At 32.9% G+C, this 20,833-nt stretch overlaps 2 protein-coding genes across 4 annotated transcripts; both read left to right on the plus strand.

Annotated features, from left to right (window-relative positions):
* Positions 1–229: 229 nt before the first annotated feature.
* Positions 230–10,351, plus strand: LOC139876689 (transcription factor IIIB 60 kDa subunit-like). Of its 3 annotated transcripts, none has more exons than XM_071864062.1 (19): positions 230–351; positions 967–1,041; positions 1,332–1,413; positions 1,511–1,583; positions 1,698–1,771; positions 1,905–1,981; positions 2,559–2,615; positions 2,738–2,814; positions 3,588–3,670; positions 3,766–3,852; positions 4,080–4,160; positions 4,536–4,841; positions 5,416–5,494; positions 5,609–5,742; positions 6,122–6,202; positions 7,973–8,098; positions 8,604–8,693; positions 9,204–9,260; positions 9,994–10,351. In XM_071864062.1, exons 2-19 carry the CDS (start codon positions 977–979, stop codon positions 10,165–10,167), a joined length of 1,803 nt encoding a protein of 600 aa, XP_071720163.1. In that variant the 5' UTR covers positions 230–351; positions 967–976; the 3' UTR covers positions 10,168–10,351. The 3 variants fall into 3 exon arrangements, with proteins under 3 accessions (XP_071720163.1, XP_071720161.1, XP_071720162.1); XM_071864060.1 differs by having other exon boundaries at positions 2,702–2,814; positions 9,994–10,348; XM_071864061.1 differs by having other exon boundaries at positions 262–351; positions 961–1,041; positions 2,702–2,814; positions 9,994–10,350.
* Positions 10,352–17,485: 7,134 nt separating this feature from the next.
* Positions 17,486–19,261, plus strand: LOC139876640 (eukaryotic translation initiation factor 3 subunit D-like). Its single transcript, XM_071863980.1, has one exon. It carries the CDS (start codon positions 17,537–17,539, stop codon positions 19,259–19,261), a length of 1,725 nt encoding a protein of 574 aa, XP_071720081.1. The 5' UTR covers positions 17,486–17,536.
* The last annotated feature ends 1,572 nt before the right edge of the window (positions 19,262–20,833 follow it).

Raw genomic sequence — 20,833 nt, forward strand, 5'->3', positions numbered from 1 at the left:
GACCACCCAATTAAAGAAAAATTATATGGACTCCTTGTAAAATTTGGAATAAAACACAGGACGACCATCAAGAAGTTTTTCTTTTAATTTTGACGAAAATAAAAATAAGATACAAGTAAACGAACTTAATGAGCATGATCTGACCGAATCAGTCGAATAAGTTTTGTTAAGAGCTCTTTATGAAAAAACGTAAACGGCGTTACTTTTGTTCTTCTCATCTCTGCCCTTTTTTTTTTTTTTTTTTTTTCCTGACAGTTTTCAAGCTGGTCTTCAGATTCGTACTCCCAAAGGGTTTTTGATGACTTCAAATAGCACTTGTTTGTGACCTTCGATTTATGTTATTATCTTTAGGTATGTTATGTTCTTGTATTTTGTCTTAAATTCGCTACATGTAGTAGAAGAATTGTGATATAATATATTTGAAATTGAACTTATGTTAAAAGGTTCGACAGTAGACAATATTTGTTAAGTTATTATGCTGCAACATCCTTCTTTTATTGATAAATTTGTATACTTTTGTATATGAGCACCAAGTGTTCGATAAAATGCCCCAAAGAAACTTTGAGAATTTTACAGCTTTAAAGCCAACTTCAATAGTTTGGTTTGTTAACCAAATTATTGTCCTTTTGGTACTGGGTCAGCGAGTAATCGTTACCGAAACGATTTGGTTCATTAACTTGCTTATTCTGAAATGTAAAATTGTTTTTAATTCTTTCGTTATAAATTTTTTATTTGTTAGTTAAGTGACTAGATTTAGATGAACATTGTAGTAGTGATTAACTCTTGAAGATATATCAAAATATTATTTTAATATTAATAAATCCGTATCTCAGTTTCAATTGAAGATGTTAACTGCCTTTTTAATATGCTAATTTGAGTACCTTTTCAATTGCGTTATCATCTTATAGTATATTAACCTAAAACACGAAATACAACAATGTAAATGGATTTTGTGGTAAGTTTCAGGTGAAAAGAGATGACTTGGTGCGTTCATTGTGCCAAAAATAGCGAGCCATATCGTGATTATTCAACCGGCACCGTGTACGTATATATTTAATGTTTATTTATCTGAAAATGCATCAAGCTTTACCAAATTATATCGTGTGTAACAAACTTAACATTTTTTTTAGTGTATGTAATATTTTAATTATTGCTTTTATAAAATTTATATGAATATAACTTTTAAACTGGTGATATGGTTACAATAACAAGTAAAATTGTGATACGTACATTATAATCTTGTGGATATACTTAACTTATACAGTATCCGTATTGTAAATTTCTGTCTAGTTGATTAATTTCTATACGATATATGCATCATTGTTTGTTAGATCATGTGTTGATTGTGGAAGAGTTATATCTCAAGATTTATATACCGAAGATGCTACTTTTGTTAAAGATTCATCAGGAGGGGTAAGTTTACATTTTATAAAAACGTAGTTTATATTTATATCTACTCGATTATTAAATGATTTCAATGTTATTTTTTGTGTCTTATATTTCATTACAGGCTCATCTGTCAGGTAATCTTATTAAAATAGGAAGTTCGTGCGGTGAGTCACATAGAAGAACCTTGGAGAAAGGTGGGTATATTGTGTGTGTGTGTGTTTTTTTTTTTTTTTTTTTTTTTTTTTTTTAAACTTTGTTATATCCTGTATCAAGGGAATTGGTGCTAATATATGTTGATATTGTTACAGGGTATGCAATAATAGATCAGTTGGTAGACAAATATGGGATTCGAAATGTTAATCATGCTGCTAAATATTACGAGGTTAATGCTTATTACATAATTTGGATATAAATTTGAATTGAATCAGAAAATTAGAGTACCAAGTGATGATATACAAATATTTGGTGCATGTTATCAAGAAATGTAAAATTTTTTAATTCGTTTATGATTATAGATAGCTGTTGAACGTAACTTTACAAAAGGACGTAGAAGATCCCTAGTTGCAGCTGCTTGTCTCTATCTTGCGTGCCGGTCAGTATTTTTTTATTAATTTTTTTTTTTTTTTTTTTTTTTGAGTAAAGTATTTTGGATCATTAGTGTTCTCATATAAGCAAAAGCTTAATTTTAGTATTCCTAATGTAAGGCCATAATAATGATATGATACTAAGTAATGTAAACTTGGAGATAATCATTTTCTTTTTAGGAAGAGTTTAAATTCATGTAGAGATAGTCAACTTAAGACATATTTAATTGTTATGTTCCATTTAATGTTATGTACATTTAGTGTTACTTTTGCCTAATGGCGTGTCTCATGGCAGTTAGTAGCACATGCTTTGTGTATGTGGCATGGTTGAACCATGTTAATAACTAAACTAGTCAAATACAGGCCCCACTTCATTGGGGCAAAAACAAAAGCCCAAAAAATACAAGAAAAGGGAAAAAATAAGAGGGACGACGTCATGATGATGTCAGCGACAGAGAAAAAAAGGAAAGATGGGAAAATTGTAAAAAGACCTTTTTACCCTTGTGAACATTAAAACTTGTTAACATTGTGATTGGTTTGTTGAGTTAGTTATCAATTGATGGTTGGTGTTATTATGTTATACAGGGAACAGGATAAAGCTTTTCTGCTCATTGAGTTTTCAAGTGAATTGGCTGTTAGTGTGTAAGGATGCTATTCTTAACTATTAAATATTTCTGAGTATCTTTTTATATTTCTAGTAAACTAATAGTGAAATTTTATATTTGTAGTTATGAATTAGGCACTGTGTATTTACAACTTATCAGGTTATTGAACTTCCATAATCATCCCTTTGTTCAAAAGCCAGTTGATCCTAGCCTCTTTATGTATAGATATACAAGTGGTAAGTTTGATTGTCATTTAAAATCTCCATGTTCTATTTTCTTAAGTTGCTAAACATTTATCATATCTGCAAAACATATCAAACAGGTTATTGTCGTTCAGGACCATGTTCAATCAGAACCTTTGAGTCATTAAGATTTTGAACCATTTAGGGCTTAATCATTATGTTTTATCACCCACACCCTTTTTATAATTTTATAACTTCATTGTTTTTTGTTTTTGAGGGTCACATTATCTCATTGATTTTTGTTTTTGAGGGTCTAATTATGTCATTGATTATATATGCTTATGAGATTTTTGTTTTTGAGGGTCTAATTATGTCATTGATTATATATGCTTGCTCGTTAAATGTGATATATAATTTAGGTTATCAAGTACATGCTCATATTCAAAAGATATAGTAGATATCATATGTTTTATGTACCATAGTGTCTCTTCCCTTGTAGTTAGTTTCATGCAAGGTTGCAATAACCGCTACTGGGGGGAGTACTCGGTCGGGACTTTTTAGGAATACTCGGCAACTCATGGCGTACTCAGATGTTGACCAACTTTGACTTTGACCGATTTTGACTGATTTTTCGAGTAATCCCTAGTTTTGACCGAGTTTTGGCCTTGTTTTGATCGTTTTTCCTAGTAATCCCAAGTTTTATGGATTTTTGACCGAGTTTGACCGAGGACTTGTCTAGTACTCGCCGAGTAATTCCGAGTTCTGCAACACTGTTTTCATGTATTTCAAGTATATTTGCTAATAGTTGATTGTACTTTGTGTGGCAGAACTAATAGAGGGGGATGGTAGAACGAATGTTTTGAACACTGCATTGCACCTTGTAGTTAGCATGAAAAGAGATTGGATTCAGGTTTGACCGTTTCTGAAATTTGATAATAAGTTGGTTTCCCAGTTGTTAAGTTTTTGTTTACATAAGTCATCTTCCTTTTCATTGATTTCTTAAAGACTGGGAGGAAACCTAGTGGAATATGTGCAGCAGCTATATATGTTTCTTCAGTGTTGCATGGTTATAATTTTTCAAGATCAGATGTTGTAAGTATAACCAAATTCTAAAACTATAGATAGAAGTATATAACTTACGATTCCATATATGATTGTATATATATAATTTTTCTAGTGTTCTCAGTCCTCTTAAATTTACTTTTTTTTTTGCTAAATAATTTGGATATGAATAGTTTTATAATCTAGTCTAGTTAAATATTTGAATTATATTGTTAATCACTATGCGAATTTAATCTTTTTATACTTTTTGTATTTAGGTTAAAGTTGTACACATATGTGAAGCAACATTGACAAAGAGATTAATCGAATTCGAAAACACAGCGGCCGGGAGTTTAACAGTAAGTTTTATAAGCACTTTTTGTATCGAAAGATGAGATTTTTTTATTTATTTGGTGTTGTTTGTTTTCCAGTTTGCAGATCTTATTATGTCTTATGTTCGCAAACGTCTTTACTGCAGACTGTTTGTTTTTCTTGAAGACATTAGATAACATAATGTCTTTTTTATCTTCAACATCGCAGACTTAAAAATATACTTTTAATTAAGTGTTGCAGATAGGATTAAGCTATTTTGCAGACATATAAACAAGCAGTCTTCACTATTCAGCATTATGGTCCGCTGATCTTCAGACAAAAACATCTTAAAAACCAAACAACACCTTTGTAGATTAGTTTACTTATGGTATAACTCATATATTATTTCAATTGCTGACTAGATGGACGAGTTCACACAAAACGCCGAGGATTTCGAGAACGAAATGAAGAACTGCAAACAATCTGAAAGTGATTTAAAGCTACCTGGAACAACAGAAGTGGTGTGTCAGCACAAAAGTAGTTTAGCTCAATCTGGATTTGGGCTTTGCAAAAATTGTTATTTGGAGTTTTGTGGTGGGCTTGATGGGTCTGAACCTCCAGCTTTTCAACGTGCTGAATTGGCAAGATTATCCAAGGAATCGGTGGAAAGTTTGACCGAGTCAACTCTTGGCATTGAGCCTTGCCCAAAGTCAACGAATAACGGGAATGTACGGGAAGATGTTAAAACACTTGGCTTTCATCTTCAACTTATTTATAATGTTAATAGCAATGGGATTTTATGTCAAACTTGGTCAAAGTCGGTCAAAACTCGGTCAACATGGGTCAAAGTCAAACTTGGTCAACATCCGAGTACTGCCTGAGTTGCCGAGTACTCCCCTAAAATTCCCGACCGAGTACTCCCCGAGTAGCGATTTTTTCTTAAACTTGGTCAAACTTGGTCAACATCCATATTTATTTATTTTCTCTAATTGCATTGCAGGTTAAGCTTAATTGCAGAAACTATTTATTTTTTAAAATTGTATATTTTTTGAGTGATGTTTTTTGGTAAGCTTTATGATGTGAACATACACTTCCTACGACTTACAACCGATTTGATTTTTCTTCTTTTTTTAAAAGTAATTGTGTCGAAATTTGAACCCTTAATATCATCTAACAAAAGGTAATATTGTTCTGCTTGCTTGTTTTTTGTTTAATACTATGTGGTGCTGATGTGTGCATGTACAATATTAATTATGGTTTCCATGCTGTGTTGAGGTGTTTTGTTATTCATATATTATGCAGGAAACTCAATACAATAGTCAACTCAAAGTCAACACTAAACAAAATGATCGAGGCTCCTTTAAAGAGGCCCAAGATGCTTGTAAGTGATATTACTCTTTTTTTATTCTTTTTGTTTTTTTTTTTTTTTTTAAATATAAGTTGAGGATAACATGTTCGTACGTTTATATACTTTTTTTTGACATAATCTTATCAGCTCGCAATCCTGAAAAGCTCAACAAAATTAGTGATAACGTAGATACTGTCGAAAGCTCAAAAGATTCACCTGCTGATGTCGATGAAACATCTGTTGATGAAACAGATACACTTTCTGACATTGATGATTCTGAGGTACAACTTGTATAAACATGTCTAAGTTTCAAAATTATAAACTTTTAAAAGACATAATTACTGAGAAATCCCCTGTGGTTTCACTCAAATTGCTAAAATAGTCCCTAGGGTTTTATTTGACTGAGATAGACCTCATGGTTTCAAAATGTTGCTGAGATAGTCCGAGATAGTCCCTGGAGTTTCAGAAATTTGGTGAAACCACTGGGACTATCTCAGTAACATTTTGAGAACCACGAGGACCAAGTAGATCAAAAATAAACCCCAGGGACTATTTCAGCAATTTGGATGAAACCACAGGGACTATCTTAGTAATTATGTTTTTTTTTTTTTTTTTGAAATTAATGTATCTAAATCTAGTTTACTTACTTTTGTGGAGTAGGTCAGTTGCTACCTGCACAACAAGGAAGAAAGTCGGCTTAAGAAGATTATTTGGGAACGGATGAACAAAGAGTACATGCAGGTAATTAACTAATTTCATTACCTTAGTATTGTAGTCTAGTGTTGGTAATTACCTTAACTAATTTCACTACTATATTAGTCTTTTTTTATGGCTACCTCGTATGGTTGCATCTCCCTAGGCGCACATAACTCTTACAGGTACATATGTCCGCATTATTTCGTTTGGATGAGCAGTTCTGGCCGGAGGTCCTTTAGGAAGCAATCTCTTGGCTCTCGAGTAGAGGGAGGGACGATCTTATCTAGTCGCGGGTTCTATACCCGCAAGTGGAGTAGGGATTTCCTTCTAGTCTAGAGTACGAGGAATGATTGTCTACACTCCACCTCCCCCATACCCTACATTCGTGGGATTGGGTATTGTTGTTGTTGTTGTTGTGGTCTAAGTCATTGTAGAAATAAATAGATTATATTTACTATTATGTAAAACAAAATTTGGTCAAATTCTTAAACTATGTTAATCTATTGATTTTTTCCCCCTCCTGTTACCTATCATATCTCCTATTTATTACATAAACAAACACTACATAAAACACATACTACACACCTTCAAAACACATAACACACACATTACAGTCTAAACTTCTCATCAGTCTCTTAGATAACCCAACCCGCTTCTGCAACCCCCCCTCTCTCTCTATATATATATATATATATATATATATATATATATATATATATATATATATATATATATATATATATACATACATATATATATATATACATACATATATATATATATACATATATATATATATATACATACATATATATATATATACATATATATATATATATATATATATATATATAGGGAGAGGATCCACTGAGAACTCTAGTACTGTGAGAACTCTGAGAACTGGCGGACGAACAAAACAAAGAAATTCGAACAAAAAATCAAGCGGACGAACAAAAAAAATTGAGTCGAACAAATATTTAGATGCATTTAATCACATGTTCTACATTTTGTGTTTGATTCTACAAAATTGTAGAACGCAAATTCGTTCGAATTGGAACAAAAATTGTTCGGCCGCTAGTTTTTTTGTTCTAATATCACCATATCTGTTTGATTCTACATGTAGAACATGCATGTAGAATACATAAGATAGAACACAAAAATGTAGAACACGTTCGAATTTCTTTTTTTTGTTCGAATTTCACCTGTTTTTTTTTTTTTCAAAAATCAAATTTTTTTTTTATTTAGCCCGATTTAGAGTTTAGGGTTTAGGGTATCGGGTTTACTCCGTAAACCCTCAACCCTAAACCCTAAACCCTAAACTCTAAACCGTTCGTGTAAAAAACTCATTCTAAACCCTAAATCTAAACCCTAGACCCTAAAATCTAAACCCTAGACCCTAAAATCTAAACCCTAGACCCTAAAATCTAAACCTTAAATCTAAACCCTAACTTAATTTGATGAAAATTGATGTAGAATAGCATATTCTACATGCTGTGTTGTACATCCTGTTCTACATAAGATGTAGAACACAAATAGAACTTGCATCTAGCCAAAATAGTTCGACTATCTGGAAATTTGTTCGGCCGCCAAAAAAAAAAAAATGTTCGAATATGTTGATTTTTTGTTCGGCCGCCACTTTTTTTTGCTCGAATTCCCTGGTTCTCAGGGTTCTCACACTAAAAAAGTTCTCATTTGATCCCTCTACTATATATATATATATATATATATATATATATATATATATATATATATATATATATATATATATATATATTATATATATATATGTATTAAAATAGTAAAGTGGTTTTTCAGGAACAAGCAGCTAAGGAAGCAGCAGCAGCAGCTGCACGTAAGCTATATACCGGGACTTCAGAGGAAATACGTGAAGCACAGGCACTTGCTGCTGCAGCAGCTGAAGCAGTTGCAACCAAAAAAGAGGTACACATATTTTATTTTATTTTTGATGTTATAATTTATAAATTTGGAAATTGGGTCAATGTGTAAATAGTTTTCGGAGGTGGAAATTGTAAAATTTGGGTAACTGTTTAAATTTGGCAAAATTCGGCAGGGACCGAAATGGGGTGACCCGAAACATGTTGTCTCTTAATATTATATCTGATCAATAGTATGTCGCAGTCTAACTGTAATTTCGTCTGTTTTACCCGTACATCCAGAGTTGCTCAAATCAAGCATCAATTAGTAAACAAGTCGAAATTGCCACCTTAAGTATTCTATTTGAACTCAAAGTCGATATTTACAACTCTTGGTTGTACCTATTCAAAGTTTGAACAACAGTTCATGCATGGTTAGTTGATAATAATTATAGGAATTAATTCAGAATTTTTTATAGAACTTGGGCCACATCAGTTCATGCATGGTTAGTTAATGGTTATCCTCGATTACATGTTTTTATTTTTTTATTTTTTTGTTGTTGTGAAACCAGAGAGATAAAAAAAAGCGAGAACTGGAGGCTAAGAACGCTAAACCTGCCCAAACTGCTGCGGAAGCTGCCGGCCAACTATTCACAAAAAAGGTTTGTCCCAAGATCTAATATATATATATATATATATATATATATATATATATATATATATATATATATATATATATATATATATATATATATATAGGGGCAGCCAATCGGGGGGAAGCAAAATTTTTTTTTTTTTTCGTTTTTCTAATTTTTTTTTTTCTGGCATCAAGATCACACGAAAATATGAACATTTAGAAGAGACACTTCGTGATGAATGTTATTATTTAGGCGGGAAAACGATCGGCAAAAATAACATTCAAGATAATATTGTTCGTGAAGAATATGAACGTTTTTTTTTCTTCATGTTTTGTTTCCCCCCGCTTCCCCCCGATTGGTTACTTCCCTCTTGATCCTACCCCTATATATACACACACACACACACACACACACACAACACGCACTTGTATTAGGTAATGCGTATATGTTATTATACACTTGTAATTTCCAGCATGGAATATAAAAGAAACTATATCTATGTGTTTCATCAACTTTATTTTGGTCTTGCTGCAGAAACTGAGTTCAAAAATTAATTATGATGTATTGAAGAATATCTTTGATGATGACGAGGTAAGCAAATTCTTATTTTCTCCTTTATTAGTTTGCTGGTGGAATTTCATAAATTAATCTATAAATTAAATAGCTTAACAATTGTCAAGTATACTTAAAAAACGACTAGTAGTACAAATATGATTCAAGAGTCACTTTAGCTGTTTGATCTGTCCACTTTGGTTTAGATTACTTGGAATTACTCGGTACTCGTTTTTTGCAATTCGGGGAGTACTCGGTCAAACTTGGTCAAACTCTGTAAAACTCGGCCAAAGCTCAGGATTATGCGGAAAATCGGTCAAAAATCGTTATTACTTGGAAAGCCGGTCAAACTTGGTCAAAGTCAAACTTGGTCAACATGCGAATACTCATGAGTTGCCGAGTACTCCCTAAAAAGTCCTGACCGAGTACTGCCCGAGTAGCCATTTTTGCAACCTTGTAGATTCTATTCATAAGTATATACATGTTACGGTTTATGATAAAAGAGTAGCTAGTTTGACTTTACTCTTGAGTCTTGAGTCATAATCATTTTCACTGCTTTAGAATATCAAAAATATCCTGTAGTAAGGAAAGTATGTTTGTGACTTATATGAATTATTGAATACATTCAATTTTTGTAATGGTCAAATGGGTCTGAAATTTTCTCCATTGGATGGAGTTATCTATATTTTTAGATGGATGAAACATGTTTTTGTTGGAATCTGTTTTTATTTTTTTATTTTTTTTTTAAAAAATCCTATTCGTGTTCTTTCAGCCAAGTATGAAAAAGAACCGTGTTGATGATGAGAATGTAGAATCAAGCAATAAAGGTAAAGATACAAATGATATGGATTATAATGATGATGAAATTGAAGGTGATGATGATGAACACCAAGTGAATGGTTATGGTTATGATTATGATGGTGATGAGGCATATGTTGAGTATTGATTACAAGAAGTATGATGAGATATTCTACTATAAATATTATTCTTTTTCTTATTCTTATCTTATTATGTTTGTTAAAATTTATAATTTACTATAGGTATAGTAAGAGGAAGTTTATACGTTTAGCATTATATATTGATCGTGAAATGGTGTATAAGATTCATATTAACTTTATGAATTTTGAAACTGTTTTTGGTCTTGTTATTTTAATTGAGTATGTTACAAGTGTTAAGTTCAAATTTATTATTAAAATTTCAAATAATTAATGGTTGATTTGTAGAGAGAATTATATGATATCCTCATGTAAATCTAAATCAATAATCGAAAAGTAATTTTAATCATAATCATACAGAGTAGTTATTAGTTAGGGTGTTTGTTCGGTTAGTTTACTGTGTAGTTGGGTGTTTGTTCGGTTGATTTATCGTTTAATTGGGTAGAGTGATGTGATAAAATTTGATTGAAAATTAGGTGGGAAAATAAAAAAGTAAAAATATTTATTAAATGAGTGATTGGCTGAAAAAGAAAGTGATGATTTTTTTTGCGTCAAAAGTCCAATGCGCCCACAACTGACGCGTCGTTAGGCTCTGTTAGTTTTGCCATGTTGGTTACATCTCATCTAACGCCTCAAACTGGCAGACTGATATATATGGTCTAATGCGAAGGAAATGGTGAGTTGGCGCTGCTGTAGCATAGTGTGATTGTGAAGACATATGTTATGAATAAGAGTAGTATAAATTAAACAATGATAATTTATCCCTCACTTTTTTTATTTTGGACGAAAAACTTTAACTTTCTAACTAAGGGACGTTCATTAAACGGTGAAAGAACCTATGAAACGATACAGAGAAAAGCACCAAGCCGCTTCGCATGTAGAAAGCATAACTTAGAGTAAACTAAACCTGACAGTCATCTAAAAGCGAGCCTACCTAGCCGAAGCCAAACAAACAAAACACATAAACAAGTACAACAACGGAAAACCCGACTAATGTCACAAAAACATCCGACCAAGAAGCCAAACGGAAACCGACAAAACATAACTAAGAGAAACCAATAAAATAACTACATCCCATAACCAAGCGAACAAAGGAAAGGACGCAACTCGCATTCGACCAAAAAATGACTGCGAGCAAAGTTACTTTCCTCTTTTATCATTCCTTGAAACCTTGCCCTCACTCTTTCGATGAAACACCTATTTTCCCGCGCGAGAAGAATGCATAGTCCTTAGGAGATTCAAAAGAGGGTCCCGACGATAGTCCCACCAATTTACCAACGACTGGAGGGGTTTCAAGAACCGATCCAGGGAGCCCTTAAAAGCTTTCGAAGAGTTCACCTGCTGGAGCGGACTCCTCATCACAAACGCATCCCGAGCCAACCAAAACACCTTTATTCTTCAACCGACCAACAACAACCGAATCCATATTGAAACCCAATTCCGAATAAGCCTGCCCATCTGGCCCAACAAAATCAACCAGTCATTCAAGATGACCATTCGGCCCACCAGAATCAGCAACCTGTACAGGCCCATTATCCACACCAAAAGGCTCATTAACTAATCTACAATCTTGCCCACCAAATTCCCCACAATTTTTTTTTTTTTTTTTTTTTTTTTAACCTGGGTATCCAAACTGAAAAAAAATTACACACAAATATCTTTTATTTATTTTTATTTATTCAGGACTTAATGACGAAAAAAACAAAACAGGCCAAAATGTTTTATATTCCCATCTGATATCGTATATTTCCCGCCGAAACTTCTAGCTCATCATAAACCCTATAATTGTTACTCGATTAATTTAAGACTGAACTCAAAGCGAATATGAAACGATCATATAAGTGTGATTGTAAGTTATTGTCTCCTTATTATTTGTTTTGTTTTCTCTGATTTCATTATTTTTTTGATTTTGTGTGTTTGTTTGACATTATTATCATTATAAATCAGCTGGAAAACTCAACAAAATTAGCGACTCCACTTTTGATGATGACGAAACAGATACCCTATCTGATATCGATGATTCCGAGGTACCCCAAACTATTTGCATCACCAGTTATTGATTTATTTGTATTTATATTTATATATTATATATGTCTATTATATTTACTCCCAGTTATTTCAAGAAATTACTGAAAATTAAATTTCTCACATACATAGGTGCTGAAGCTTAGTTTTTATGACACCTAAAGAAGGGAAATTTCTTTTAATTGTGTTTATTATTTTTTTTTTTAATTCTTTTTTTATTAATCTAAGACTCAAACATATACAATTTTTTTTACAACATTTGTATTAAACAAAATTGAACTTAGATTCCATTTGGGATTTATTTTCTAACATTTACAAATCTTTCAGAAGATATAAATTAGTACTATGATAGTTGAAGTAGCAATATCTGTCATAAAACAAGTTGGTTAATACTATGATAGTTGGCAATTATATTGGCGTCATGATAACATTATATATGTACATTTATGTGCTGTGTAGATGAGTTCATATCTTAACAATGAGAAAGAAAGTCAGTATAAGAAGATTATATGGGAACGTATGAACAAGGATTATGTGCAGGTAATACAGTTATTGATTTCTTTATTTTTAGTACTTAAGAGGAATGAAATATGTTGGCTAATGAAATAAGTAATTTGGTTTTTTTAGGGACAAGGTGTTTCACATAAGCTTAATACGGGGACTTCAGAGGAAATAGGCGAAAGCAAAAGAGAGGCATGTCTTTCTTAGTTCCTATAACTTCACATCAAGATATATTTTTGGAAAATATATTGATGAGTAGATTTTATGTACAGGTGGCAAATTGGGTGCGGTGTGGGTTACCGTGTTGATAACGGGTCAAAAGGGGTAATGTTGATACATGTTTTTGCTAACATAATAATGCTTTTTATTAATTATTATTGTGTCAAATATGATCTCTAAATGTATATTATTTTGATATTAATATACTTTTTCTTGAATAGAATGATCTATGAGGTTTTATGGTTAAAAGACATCTTGCTGACTCTCGACCCGTTTGACTCACTTTGCTTGTTTGTTTTTAAGTTAATCTTATTCATAATACCCATTTGAGCTATGAGAATTTGGACATAAACTGAATCGACCCATTCATAAGTAAATGGGTTGAAATTGTCACCTCTGAGTTTTATGTTGTTCAATTTGAAACCAGAAAAATAAAAGGAAGCGAGTATTGGAGGTCAAGAAATCTGCAGATGTTGCTGTTAAAGTGTTTGCAGAAAAGGTTTGTATTATTATTACTTTCATATTAAACATCCCGGATTTTGTAATTACTGTTTCTTCATCGTATTTTTTTCCTTGCAGAAATCAAATTCAAAGATAAATTATGATGCGTTGAAAAATATTTTTGATGACGAGGTATTCAATTTCTTCTTTTCATTGTTTTTAGTTTGATTATTGGAATGGATCATTTGTTTATATTGCTTTAATAAAGTAGACTACACAATAGAATGATTGTTTCGTCTCTGTTTAAATGCTTAAGGAATGACTAAATATATAAACGTATACTATCGTTTCATGTTTCTTTGGACAAACGATGTGAATGTTAAATCGATTAAGTTAGGACAAAGTATGTGTCATAAGTGTAACATTATTATTGCTAGATCTGAATTACTGTATTATAGTATATGTTATAGTTCATTAAAATGATATAATCTTGGTTATCAACTTGCTGTTGTAAAAAACTCCGATTACTCCTTTTTAAGAATATACCGATAAAATCCGTTTAATTAATCGGCCAAACGTCGTCTGTTAATGGGTCAAAATCAGATTTGTTGGTATAAGTCAAAATTGGTTAACAATTTAATATAAATTTAAACTAGAATCTTGGAGTTTTTGAACAAATGAACGACTATGCTTATGTTTTTAGACAAATATGTTAAAATTATGTATTAATGGGCCGCTATAAATAAACTTTTTAAGACTTATGTATAGAACTAATACTACATTGTTTTATACATGGGTTGTTAACTTTCTGGTGGTATTCATGCCTTTTTGTCCGATGTTGAATCAGGCGGACGAAAATAATCCAGAATCGGAGGCTGCCCAAACTGATTCAGAAGATACTGTTCAACCATTCAAAAAGGAGGTTTGTTTCCAAATTATAAGATATTCATGCACATAATATTAATGAAATGTTTTGTCTGAAAACTAACAAAACCTTTGTTTCAACAATGTTTCTTAATCAACTTGTTATATTGGTCTTGTTGCAGAAGCCAAGCTCAAAAATTAATTATGATGCGATGAAAAATATCTTTGATGACTGAGGTAATCTATCTTTTCTTCTCTTCATATTTAGTTCGCTTATACTAGTAATTATAGTAATTCCTTAATGATTTGTTTATCCATTAAAATAATAGATTAACTGATTATATAAGAAATACAAACATGGTTAGAACCTCTGAATCATTTGAATAAAAGGTTAATATGGTGATTTACATCATTAGTGTTTATTGAGAATAATATCAAACACGTTCTTGTCATTCAATTAGAACCTTTGAATCATTAAAATTTTGAACCATTCTGTTTTATCAAACACAACCTTAGTCATTTAATCCGTGAATCTTCAGACATAATGATTAAAACCTTAAATTTGATACATTAAATTTATGTACATTCTTTTGTTGAAACCTTAGATTAAACATTCTTTTGTTGAAACCTTAAATTTGATACATAAATCTGTTTTGTGTTTCATAAGAGAACGTTGTTGGGATGCAGAATCAAGCAAGGAACGTATTTATATGGAGAATAACGATTGACAACGGACACAAATGAACAGTAGCAACAAAAAGCGATTGAATACTTTTAAGATTTTGATGATATTGTTTATGATATCTGGTGGGGTAAATCTCTTACGAAGTCGTCATGCTAGAAATAGCATTTCAGTTTATGTAGATTTTTGTAGACTGGTAAATGATGATGATACTAATTGATAGTCACTTTAAATACTAATTTGCTCATTGGAAGTTAGAACTAACTGAAATAATCTTTAAAGATGACTCTAATTGAAGCTGTTTTGGTGTAGTGCATATGTTACACATTTTGTATTCCTTCTATTTTGTTCCCGTGTTCTATTTTTGCCAAAAATATCTGTTTTTCGCTTTTTTGATAGTTAAAAAGTATTCAAGAGTTTTCAATGTGCGTTCTTGATCCTAACGACTACAGGTCAACTATATACAAAATGTTTCACTTAACTAGGATTATTCAATATTTGGTTTGAGACCATTCAAAATCGAAGACCAAATTGAAATCACACCGAATTTGAAAATTGGTTTCCGGATAGAGCGAAACCAAAAACTGGATTCAAGTTCGTTTTTCGGTTTTGAAAATTCTGAATTTGATTAACCGAAAACTGAGTATAAAACAATATTCAATTTTTATACAATATATAATAAATATATTACAATTACAATATATAATAAATATATTAAGTTATTAATATTATTTGTATACATATGCTATATATGGTTCTGATTAGATATTTTAACTTTTCAAGTAAGAGTATGTTTACTTGGATTTAAAATCCCATTTAAAACTTTAATTTCTTATTTTTTTCTAAATTCTAAATTCTTTCGCTTCACATTTTTGAAACTTTAACCATTTCAATTCGACTTTTTTTTCTTTTTCTTTTTGAAAAGCAAGTAAAAATTTCATTAAGAACTTGGAGAATTTACAAAGCCCTATATACTATACATTGTGTCTTGGAGTATAAAACTACATCTCACGAACTACTTTATCGAGGGAACATTATACACCGCGGCACTTGAATAATTCGAGCTGGGGAGAAACGCCCATACAGTACCGCAAATGCGATGACAAAGTTGGACGATACTACCCATTTAACCAAGTGTATAATGCGGCCCAAGACAAGCATCCGTGAGCTATACGACTATTTAAGGGGGCTTTTAAACTAGAGTTAGCCAGTGCCCGTTCTTTGCGGGTTAGACGATGTGTAGTGGAAGGGATTGATGAGACATTTGTGCCATTCGAGAGTTGATTTCTTTGATCTTTTCGATATCCACGCATATGTTTAGGCTTGTATTTCGCATAGGATTGTGTTGGTGCACCAAACTTTCTTGCTAAATATATTGAGGTTTCGGTGTTTCCATAAAACGTACGATGTTGCCCATTTTGTTGCTTGCCAAATATATGTATATAAATTGTACACAAATGTGAAGCGAACCGAATATATGTGTGTATGTCAATATATGTCATCAATCCCTTGATCTAAGCCAAAGAAACCGAACCGAATAAACCGAAAACCAAAAACTGAACTGATGAACACCCCTACACTTAACCAAGAACTTGATCTAAGCCCGACCCAGATTATTGAACGAGTTTGTGAGTTTTGGGTAAGCTGATTAAAGGTCAACTGTAAACCAACCGGAACATGATCTTCATAGCTCATCACATTTTACTCTCAATCATGACAAACCCACTAAATTAATTAATAAAATCAATTTACAATTATTAATGCTATATGTACAAGTAAACTAAACACACACACTCGGAATTCAAAAAAGCTAAAAATAGACGAAATGATTGGCAAGTGGACATTGACAGTGCATTGACTACATGTTGCCAATGGTATTATGGTTTTGACCAAGGTTGCAAAATTCGCTATCGAGGATTAATCGGTCGGGACTTTGAAATGATTAATCTGCAATTCAGAGATTAATCAGACTGTACTTTATGCATTCTAATATTAAATTTTAAAACATTATATGTGTAAATATAGAAGAAGATCATAAACATAAACATAAACTTTAACTTTAACATAATTGTCTAAATTTGTTCATTTTGTTCAAAAACTACAAATTTCTAGTTTAAATACATGTTAAAATGCTGACCAATTTTAACTTTGATCGACTTTGATTACCAAATTTGATTTTAACCCACTAATTGACGTTCACCGATTAATTAAACAGATTTTAAACGGAATGAGTGTCTCTTAAAAATGATTAATCTAAGATTAATCGGTGAGGATTGGGTTTCTTGCAACACTGGTTTTGACAATTAAATTGGTTGGAACAATGAAACTCCCGTTAGGAGTGCTTTAATCACTACTCCATTCTCCAAAAACATTTTTAAATACATCAAAATCAAAATTGATATTAAAAAAAAAATTGATAACCAAATCAATCACGTTAATTGGACTGAAAATTATTTAGCTTGGCCAAAATAAAACTAAGTGACCCAAATTAAATAAACCGTTGGTGGGCTAGAGCACAGATTCGCAACAGATATAAATACCATGATATATTGGGGGCTTATGTGTAATATCACATTCATCAAGCAGCTAGGGTTTTTTTGTTCTGAAAATACCAGAAGTTTCACCACTCTTTCACTCTCAACCTAATCATGGTAGGTTTTGAAATCGGCGATGTTCCGTTCAACCCCGACGGCTGGGGCCCACCGGAGTTCACAGACTCCTCACTCCCAATCCTTCCAAACCATCCCGTCAACGTTCCGTTTGCACCGTTCTCCCGTTCCGATAAACTCGGCCGTATCGCCGATTGGACCAGATCTAATTACAACAACCCTAACAACCGCAACATCCACCGCCACAACACCGCCGCCGATTCCGCTTTCGATTTCACCACCGACGATTCATTCGGCGGCGGACTCACCGCTGACGACGACAACACGTTCCGTTTAGTTGACGGCAAACCACCACCTAGACCTAAATTCGGCCCTAAATGGCGGTTTCAAAACAACCGCAATCAGTTACCACAACGCCGTGATGAAGAAGTTGAAGCTAAAAAGCGTGAAGCTGAAAAACAACGCGCTAGGCGTGATCGATTGTATAACGCGAATCGTACAGGAGGTAATAACCCTAGGCGTGAATCTGCTGTTTTTAAATCGTCTGTTGATATTCAACCTGAATGGAATATGTTAGATCAAATACCTTTTTCTACGTTTACGAAATTATCGTTTACTGTTCCTGAGCCTGAGGATTTAGTTAATTGTGGTTCGATCGAAAGTTATGATAAGAGTTACGATAGGACGACGCCGAAAAACGAAAGACGTTTAGAGCGGTTTAAAAATCGGAATTTTTTTAAAGTTACTACAACTGATGATCCGGTTATTCGTAGACTTGCGAATGAGGATAAAGCGACTGTTTTCGCTACTGATGCGATACTTTCGACCTTAATGTGCGCGCCTAGGTCGGTTTATTCGTGGGATATTGTGATTCAACGTGTTGGTAATAAGTTGTTTTTTGATAAACGAGATGGTTCGCAGCTTGATTTGTTGTCGGTTAATGAGACTTCGCAGGAGCCGTTACCTGAAGCGAAAGATGATATAAACTCGGCTCATTCGTTGTCGGTTGAAGCTGCGTATATTAATCAGAATTTTTCGCAGCAGGTTTTGGTTAGGGATGGGGGTAAGGTTAGTTTCGATGAGCCGAATCCGTTTGCGAGTGAAGGTGAGGAGGTTGCTTCGGTTGGGTATCGTTATAGGAGGTGGAAGCTTGATAATGATACGAATTTGGTTGTTAGATGTGAGGTTCAGAGTTATATAGATGTTAATGATAAGAAATCGTATTTGACTTTGAACGCGTTGAATGAGTTTGACCCGAAGTTCTCGGGTGTGGATTGGAGGAGGAAGTTAGATACTCAAAGGGGTGCGGTTTTAGCGACTGAATTGAAGAATAATGCGAATAAGATTGCGAAATGGACTGCACAAGCAATTTTAGCTAATGCTGATATGATGAAATTGGGGTATGTGACTAGGGTTCATCCAAGAGATCATTTTAATCATGTGATATTAGCTGTTGTTGGGTATAAACCGAAGGAGTTTGCAGGGCAGATTAATTTGAATACTTCAAATATGTGGGGAATTGTGAAGGCGATTGTGGATTTGTGTATGAAGTTGAATGAAGGGAAGTATGTTTTGGTTAAGGATCCGCAAAAGCCGCAAGTTAGGATTTATGAGGTGCCTGCTGATGCGTTTGAGAATGATTATGTTGAAGAACCGTTACCTGAAGATGAACAGGTGCAGCCTCCTGCTGAAAATGGTGATGCTTTGGATGAAATTGGAGTTAAGGATGAGGTGGAAGTCAAGGATGTAATTGCTGAAACTTAGAAGGTATTTTCTTTTTGTGTTATTTGTTTTGTTTTAAGTGGTTGCTTTTGTTACTATACTTTATAATTTTGTGTTAGTGTTGGTTTGGATTTGGATGAGTTGAGGGGTGAACTTAATAAACTCAGGGTACAGTTAGTAGTGGCAATTTTGGCTGTCTACATATTGGTTTGTTGTGACAACTCTCAAGAAGGGTCAAATAGGTGAAATTATAGTTTTTATATAAGATGAGGAAGGGGTCAAATGAACTGGAACGGGTCAACCAGGTTGATAGTCATACAATTTCTACTTAGCAGTGTTTATTGTTTAATTTGAAGAATTAGGTTTCTATGGTAGTGTAGGTTTATTTTATCATCACATTTCTTCAGATCTCACCGAGCTTTATTGGATTTTGTTTTTTGTTTTTTGTTTTTTGTTTTGTTTTGTTTTTTTTTTTTTTTTGGGATTGTGATTATGATATTGTGTTTGGTTTTCCATTTGAAACCAAAGTGACCATCGAGTATGTTTTTGTTTTCTAGGTACACGATGGAGCCATTAGCTTTGTTAAAAAGAGCATTGTCTAAATATTATTGATCGAAAGAAAGAGGTTGAGTTGATGCGTTTTCCTTATTTGTTCTATAAGAGAGGCAAATGCTATGTCTGTCTTTTGGGGATTTTTTCTCATGCATCTGGACCTCTAGTTTTATGTTTTTTTTTTCTTCGGTATGTAATGGGATTTTTGCATTTTCGCTACCAATACTTTGTTGTTACCGTTCAATATGAGTTTGTGGTGTTATGGTATATCAACACTCTATAGATTGGGCTCTTGAAGCCACATTACTCATTATTTGCAAATTTTAGTATCAATCTAATGATCAAATGTTTTTTGAGACTCGAGAGTATCGTCTAACTAAAAGTCGCAAAAGATGGTGCCTTTTTTTTTTTTTTTTGACACATCTGGCTATGTTATAGAAACAAACAGTTGCAGCATAGTTAAACAGTAACAGGTCGATTTACCCAAACCCTACTCTGATCGGACTAGCAAATTCAATGCAAGAGTATGCTTATTTTAATTGTAACACCTAAACTGGATTACTTCATGTATCTAGACATTGGTTAACTGGACATTGGTAATTTTGGCTTCGTTTTCCTGAAGATTTTAAAGATTACCCGTAATATAACACACTTAAGAATGAGCCAAAAGTAATAATCTTCATAGCTCAACCTGAACGAGTCCTTCTGACCCAAAGCTATAAAACGTAAATGAACCCCACGCCATTTGGACTTCATAGTCAACCATCCGGTTTTGCCACTTCTATCCACAGGCCTAAAGCCAGGGCCAAGCATGTTCAAGGGGATACATGGGCAATGGCCTATGCAATTATGAACAACAGACTTCAAGTTTATAAGTAAAACAAGGTTTATAGTTTGTATTGAACTTTACACATTTTATTATCGTATGCATCTATCTTCGAAACCTTCTGTTTTGTGTATTTAAGTTCAGACCTTATGAAATAAATAAATATAGACATATCAAATATAAACTTATATTTGACTAATTTTAGCAACTGAACATAAAGCCAAGACTACAAAGAC

The sequence above is a fragment of the Rutidosis leptorrhynchoides genome, chromosome 11 (genome assembly GCF_046630445.1).
Source record: "Rutidosis leptorrhynchoides isolate AG116_Rl617_1_P2 chromosome 11, CSIRO_AGI_Rlap_v1, whole genome shotgun sequence".
NCBI lineage: Eukaryota > Viridiplantae > Streptophyta > Magnoliopsida > Asterales > Asteraceae > Rutidosis > Rutidosis leptorrhynchoides.

Coding starts and splice junctions, on each gene's coding strand:
- LOC139876689 (XM_071864060.1), top strand. CDS start 977: ATGACTTGGTGCGTTCATTGTGCCAAAAATAGCGAGCCATATCGTGAT. Junction 1,584..1,697: donor TAGAAGAACCTTGGAGAAAG/GTGGGTATATTG, acceptor ATATTGTTACAG/GGTATGCAATAATAGATCAG. Junction 4,842..5,415: donor AGTCAACGAATAACGGGAAT/GTACGGGAAGAT, acceptor TATATTATGCAG/GAAACTCAATACAATAGTCA.
- LOC139876640 (XM_071863980.1), top strand. CDS start 17,537: ATGGTAGGTTTTGAAATCGGCGATGTTCCGTTCAACCCCGACGGCTGG.